At 73.6% G+C, this 307-nt stretch overlaps 1 protein-coding gene across 1 annotated transcript in view; it reads right to left on the reverse strand.

Annotated features, from left to right (window-relative positions):
* Positions 1 to 301, reverse strand: part of DFFB (DNA fragmentation factor subunit beta) — a 16,968-nt gene extending 16,667 nt beyond the window's left edge. The window contains exon 1 of the mRNA XM_011370812.2: positions 7 to 301. Coding sequence (XP_011369114.1) covers positions 7 to 117 — 111 coding nt within the window. The 5' untranslated portion in view covers positions 118 to 301. The remainder of the gene's footprint in view (positions 1 to 6) is intronic.
* Between the last annotated feature and the right edge of the window lie 6 nt (positions 302 to 307).

Genomic DNA, 307 nt, shown 5'->3' on the forward strand with positions numbered 1-307 from the left:
GAGGAGGCACCCCTTCCGCAGCACCTCCTGGCAGCTCCTCCCCGCCACCCCAAACTTCTTCTGGCTGTGCAGGGCGCGCAGCTTGAACGTCTTGGGCTTCTGGGACACCGCAGACATCCTCAGGGCCTTCGGCGCCTCCGGCCGCACCTGCTTGGCTGGCCGCTCAGGCGCGTCCTCACCCCGGCTGCGGGGACCGGCTCCGGCGGGACTCCGCGGGGGGACGAAGGCCGCGCGCCGCCCGCGGAAACTCCATCACCCAGAAGGCCCGGGGCAGCGGAGGCGCGGCCTCTCCTCGTGCGCAGGCGCC

Source organism: Pteropus vampyrus, unplaced genomic scaffold (assembly GCF_000151845.1).
Source record: "Pteropus vampyrus isolate Shadow unplaced genomic scaffold, Pvam_2.0 Scaffold176, whole genome shotgun sequence".
Taxonomy (NCBI): domain Eukaryota; kingdom Metazoa; phylum Chordata; class Mammalia; order Chiroptera; family Pteropodidae; genus Pteropus; species Pteropus vampyrus.